At 34.8% G+C, this 6,098-nt stretch overlaps 1 protein-coding gene across 1 annotated transcript in view; it reads left to right on the top strand.

The window, feature by feature from the left end:
* Positions 1 to 6,098, top strand: part of ADGRV1 (adhesion G protein-coupled receptor V1) — a 3,979,741-nt gene that overhangs the window by 1,815,195 nt on the left and 2,158,448 nt on the right. Inside the window, exon 70 of the mRNA XM_044064182.1 lies at positions 5,123 to 5,599. Within this exon, the coding sequence (XP_043920117.1) occupies positions 5,123 to 5,599 (477 nt within the window). The remainder of the gene's footprint in view (positions 1 to 5,122; positions 5,600 to 6,098) is intronic.

A 6,098-nucleotide genomic window follows, 5' to 3' on the forward strand; every position in this document is an offset into this window, starting at 1 on the left:
TGAATCGCTAATTCACCTCATTTGCATGGTTTGCATCCATGTCATAATAGTGCTGGGAGGCTCGTGCGTGCCCCCAACCTTGTTTACTGGATTGCTCGGCAGCCATATTCCATGCTATAGTGGCTACACTATTCAGACTCAGAATTTTGCTCCATATAAGCTTTATCGAATCCCAGCCGCTGTGTATGCATGAACTAAGAACATGAAGCTGTATACAATTTCTTAAAATTCTTTTTATCTAAACAGACTAAGATAAATTGATTAATCTTAATAATTGTTTATTGCTATTAGTAAATACAGGACTGTAATGTCATTAAAGCAGACGGAAAAGGATGCATTTAAAACTGTCACTGTCAGAAGCATATTTGTAATTCTTATTTAAATATAAATGTAATTCAGATTAAATAAATCACTATTTACAGTAAAGCATATACTTATAAGACTTTTTAGATGAAAAATAATTGCTAAATGTATGAAAACACAGTTCAAGCAATCATTCTTGAATCTGATTGGCTGTGAGAGTTCAATGAAGATAAACAGATTTAGAGCTTATACCTACTTCTTAGAAGACAGCACAGATTATTTCTCATGAATCTGTGAGCTAACTGAAGCCTTTAGAAGCTTGAGTTTCTCACAAAAGTTGTCAAAATTCCATAAAAAAAGTAAGTAGGTGGGAATTTTCCAGTGAAGTAAAGCTTTTAAGCATAACTTGTAAAATGTTGAATATTTAAAATAAAGGCAACAAATTACCAACCATGCACAGCTATAAGATATATTAGCTAAATGGAGCACATTGCAGAAGCTCAGTTAAATAGTACATGTATATACAATAATAAAATGCCACCACTTTCTTTTTAATTGCTTAATAGTAACACAGTAAGCATTTTCTCTCCTGCAGTGATTAAATACTATGATACTAGTACTAAAACAGAAAGGGAAGGCACATACATGAAAAAGTAAGTATAAGATGTAAAAGAAATATATATACATATGTGAAATGAGTAAGTGATTGTATACCATTTCACTAGTGCTATGCCATGTATATAAAGAGATAAAAACATAAAATAGTTTGCAGTTGGATACAATTTTAAATTACTTGAATTTCGAATAATATATATTACCTATAAAGTTAGCATTGTTGAGGAAAAGATAACAGGAGAGAAAAAAGTGACATTACCTTGTGTGTGTGATTTCACATTATTTAGAAGGGAGAAAACAAAAACTTGCATGAAATGTGAAGCTATGTATAATCATTTGTCTCTGGGTTTCTTTTTTTCTTTAATACTCCACTCATTTTTGAAGCTTGTCTTTTTAAGTTCGTTGAAGAATCCATGGGTTTAGGTTAAATTAAAAGGTTCTTTTTTGGACAAATGTGGATGCTTCTTTGAAAGAATCAAAAGTTTTCTTTCCTTCTGACAGGGATAGTCTTATTCTTGCCTGGAATACGAGTTGTGCTTTGATTCCTTCCTTTTTAGTGATTTTATTAGAAGGACACATGCTCTTCTTTTGGACATTACAAGGGGTGGAAAGTCATTGTTAAACTTGATAGTTTGGTCACCAATTTTTAATGGAGCAAGGGACCAGTCAGTTCTTAAAACAAGGTTGTTGTCTTGAGTGGAGTTAAATCTTACAATAATAGATCTTGGACAGCTCTTTTTACTGGATACAGAAGTAGTTAAAGACATGTGTGCCCTTTCTATCCTGAAGGATAGTGCTTCAGGTAGGTTTAGGACTTTAGGAATCCAAAAAGTAAGGAAATTAATTATATTGTCCCCCTCCATCTTCTCTTGGATGCCATAGATTCTTATGTTGTTTCTCCTGGTTCTATTCTCAGTGTTGTCCATTTTTAACGACTCTGGTGTTTTCTTGAAGAAGAATGTCTCTTTTTCTCTCTTTCTGTTAATCTGTAGTCTATATCTTTCTGTTAATCTTCCAAAGCAGAAATCTGGGTAGTTTGTTGTTTAAGGACTTCATTTAATAAGGTTATTTGTTTCATGGCATCTTCTTTTATATTGTTCACTTTTAAGCTTAATTTGTCTATTTTGCCCACCAAATCTTGAACTGTAGCAAGGATTGCCTGTATTTCTTTCTGCATTGCAGTTTCTTGCTGAGAAAATTTGGAGCTGCTCATCTTTGTGAATGTGGTTTCAATGTCCCTTCTATTCAAAAGTTTGACAGGAAAATATGAAAATTTTAGTGTAAAATTATACCAACTTGTAGCTTACGAGTTCCAGAATCTGATTTTAGTAGTTTCAGATATTTGTGGGTGAAATTAAATAAAAAATCCTGTCAGGAAAAAATGAAGACTGCAGAGCTCCAGAACTCTGCTGCTTTCAATGTGCCATCCAAGCCATGCCCTTGATTAAGTGTAAGCAGGGGCCTGCGAGATGAACCATTTACAGGTTGACTGTGTCCATTAGAGACATAGGTGCCAAACCAGGCATGAATTTCCAGTATCCCATCCAATTGTCCAAGTTGCACTTGAATTGGTTTATGTAGGAACTCTGCTTCACATGGATAGGGAGCCTGTTCCATAGATGGAGTAGTCTCTGGTATACATACCTGTCTCTCCAACACGTCATATTTATATCACAAACAAGGTTTAAGTCTTTAGAACATGTAATTCTGGAGCTGTTTGTTTTGTGGATATTCAGGAAGTCCATCAGAGTGGGGTCTCACAGTGCCCTGTATGCCAAGCATAGATTTCCCCTCAAAAGCCTGTAGGAGACAGAATACAGGGACAGGGCCTCGTGACAGTATGCATAGGACATTTTACTTATGCCCTGTATTCTTTTAGTGAGGAACCTCTGTGGAAGTTCCAGTTGTTGGATATGCCTGTTTAGGTACGTACCACAGGGAGCATTGTACTCATTGACAGGTCTGATAAATGCCAATCATGAATTGCTTTGCTGTGCTGTAAACAGGTAGTTAATATATTCTGCATGTTAAGGAATTTAACTTGTACAGCTTACATTTTCTAAAACAATGCAAGCTACTGCATATGATTATTTAAGTCCATAGATCAGAAAAACATAGCCAAGCAAAACTGAAACACTTGATCTCCTTACTGGTTTATTTGCATATATCCCATGGGCCTCTAATATAGGAGGTTTAAGGTATCACACAGTGAAGACTCTAACTTGGTTAGGTTTTTCTTGTAGTTTTTTGATAATTGGTTTGTCTGCGTGACATTTTTACTCATTGATTTGGATGTTAGTTGAAATATTTTGCAGACACCTTAATTATTATGGACATCAGATGTGTTTCAGGACCCTGTGTTTCTGATGTATAGCTTAACAGTGCACTTATTCTGTGATGAAGAGGTTATAAGAAGGTGGAAGTATGCATGTCCACAGCTAATGGCTTTTGGCTTTATGAACTTGAATGAATCGTTAAAGACATAAAAATGAAAAAAAGGAAAATGTCATGGACTTTTCTTTTCAGGTTTTCTACAGTCTGTGTTTAGATGACCTGAAATTGGTTAAACTGATTTCATGTAATACACATAAGGCATGTCTCCAAAAGAATTTGACTAAATTGACCATTTGGACACAAGAAAGTAATATGCTTATGAATTCATCAAACCTAAGCATATGAGATTTGGGAGACATAAATTGAAAGGCGAATATTTAATACAGCACACAGTGATTGAAACTGTAGATTCAATTAAGGACCTGAGTATATGGTTAGATCCAGATTTGAGTTTTTCTAATCATATCAACTAATTGGTTAATGATAGTTATAGAACTATAGGTTGTATAAAAAGATTTATAGTGTCTAGGAAATCAGAAATTATGTCATTTTTGTTAGTTACATTAGACCCAAACTTGAGTATGGAATAACAATATGGAAACCATATAAGAAAACAAGCATGAGTAAACTGGAAAAAGTACAGTGAAAATATACCAAGGACATGCGTGGATCTGGAAATGTAAGTTATTATGAAAGACTAAAATATCTGAACTTGTACAGCGTCTGTTGTAGATATCGAAGAGGAGATCTTATTGAGGTATATAGGGCATTTTAGACAACTACCTCTGGGAATGTTTGGGGTTATCGAAAAGTACTAGAGAATCATCAGATAACCTACATAGAAGATTCTAAAGGAATGAGAAATGTACTAATTGGTTATCTGAGAGAGCAGCTGATGCATGGAACAGACTACCAAATTACATTAAAGCCAGGTACTAGTTTGGATATTCTTAAGAGCAGCCTGAACACTTATTATGGGAACACGTGTTTTTGGTATATTGGCAGGCTAGAAGGTCTTTACTGCCAGTGCTTGAAATATTTGTTTGTATGTATACATGTATGTATGTATGTATGTATGTATTAGCAATGAGAAACCATATAGCTGAAACACTTCATGTCCTTAAGGAGTCATTTGCATTTATCCCATGGCTTCTGTTACAGGAGGCTTAAGGTATCACATAGTGAAAACACTAGCCTGGCTAGGCTTTTCTTGTAGATTTTACTAATTGGTTTGTCTGTATGATCTTTTTACTTGTTGGTTTGGTCTTTAGATCAGAAACATTATGAAAAAAATTTTTGACAGAAGCACAGTAAAAGAAAAAGGATGATGTAAAACATTTAACAGTACTTTTACACATTACAGTTTCACTCAGTATAGATGCTTTATTAATTATGGCTAATGTTTCCATCTTTGTCTTGCATCATAGTGTGTTACATGTTCTGAATTTGAAATGGGCCATCAAATATTGCTTGTGTAAATATCATATTTTTATGTATCTCATACTGGTGATATAAATACCATTTTTATTGTGTCATATAATCTCTCTCATGGGAACTGGCCAAAAAGGGTCTTCAGACCAGGTCATCCACCCAGTTAACAAATGATAAATAAAATAATTAAATAATTTAACTGACAATTTTCACTTGGCAATGCACTTGCCCAGTTATGTGCATATGAAATAAATGCTAGACTGTCTGTATACAGTAACATACCATAATATTCCTTCACATATTTTTTGTTAATGCATTATTTTATCACGGCCAGCTAACGAATGCACTAAAATATGGGAATGCATGGCACTAAATGAAGATTGCTAAATGCACTATGCTACTGTTAAGTGTAACAGCACCCTTCTTGTTTATTTTTAAGGTACACTGGGAACTGAGCAGTGACTCTGATATAACAGGAGACTTCCATTTAACCAGTGGGTTTGTCATTATTCCTGATGCGCATACAGTATCTCAGATTGTGATTGAGTTGCTGCCAGATGACATACCAGAACTAGATGAAAACTATGCATTAAAACTCACTTCTGTAGAAGGTGGTGCAGAGCTGGAGGAAGGCAAAGATACCTCCAGGTTTACTGTTGCTGCAAATGATGATCCTCATGGTGTTCTGGCCATATCCGCTCATTTACAGTCTGTAATAGTGCAACCTGATCTGAGTCGCCACCTTCAAATTAACATTACTAGGAATGCAGGGACATTTGGCACTCTGTCTGTGACATATCTGATCACATCATTTGATGAGAAGAAGCAAGTGTCTTTCTCTGGAGGACATGTAAGAAGCATAACTGTAGAAGAGGGCAAGAGTTTTGCAGTTACCCTTGTGCCAATAAACAGCCAGGTAAGATATATTGTCTAATTTCTTGTACATCTTTACTAGGTTAGAATGGAATTGGAAAACATTTAATCTGAACTATGCATTTGTACATAGTGGGAGTGAATGGGGATTTTACCAAGGTATGTTCTAGATTTCCATTTTGAAAAGAAGAAGAATGTTTAATATTCGTGGACAACCTACAATTGAGGATGATCTAAATACACAGCCAGCATATAATCAGGCTTTCAGACTTGACAAAACCGGATGAAAATTAGCCAGAATATGCAATAACATACATAAATCTTCCATCTGCTGTTGATTTTTTCCTTCAGTTGCTTTCCCTACAAAAAGGGATTGATATGACTAAATCTTATGATTTACAAACAGATCATAATGCCAAACATTGTAGTGTGAGCCTTCTTTCATGGAAAAAATATATTACGTTAAACTTAACTATTTTGCTAAGGTATTAATTAGACATCAGTTCTTATATCACTGATCCTTGGTATTTGTCGTTTTTCAT

This window comes from Protopterus annectens, chromosome 2.part2 (genome assembly GCF_019279795.1).
Source record: "Protopterus annectens isolate FY-2018-M chromosome 2.part2, PAN1.0, whole genome shotgun sequence".
Classification (NCBI taxonomy): Eukaryota; Metazoa; Chordata; order Ceratodontiformes; family Protopteridae; genus Protopterus; species Protopterus annectens.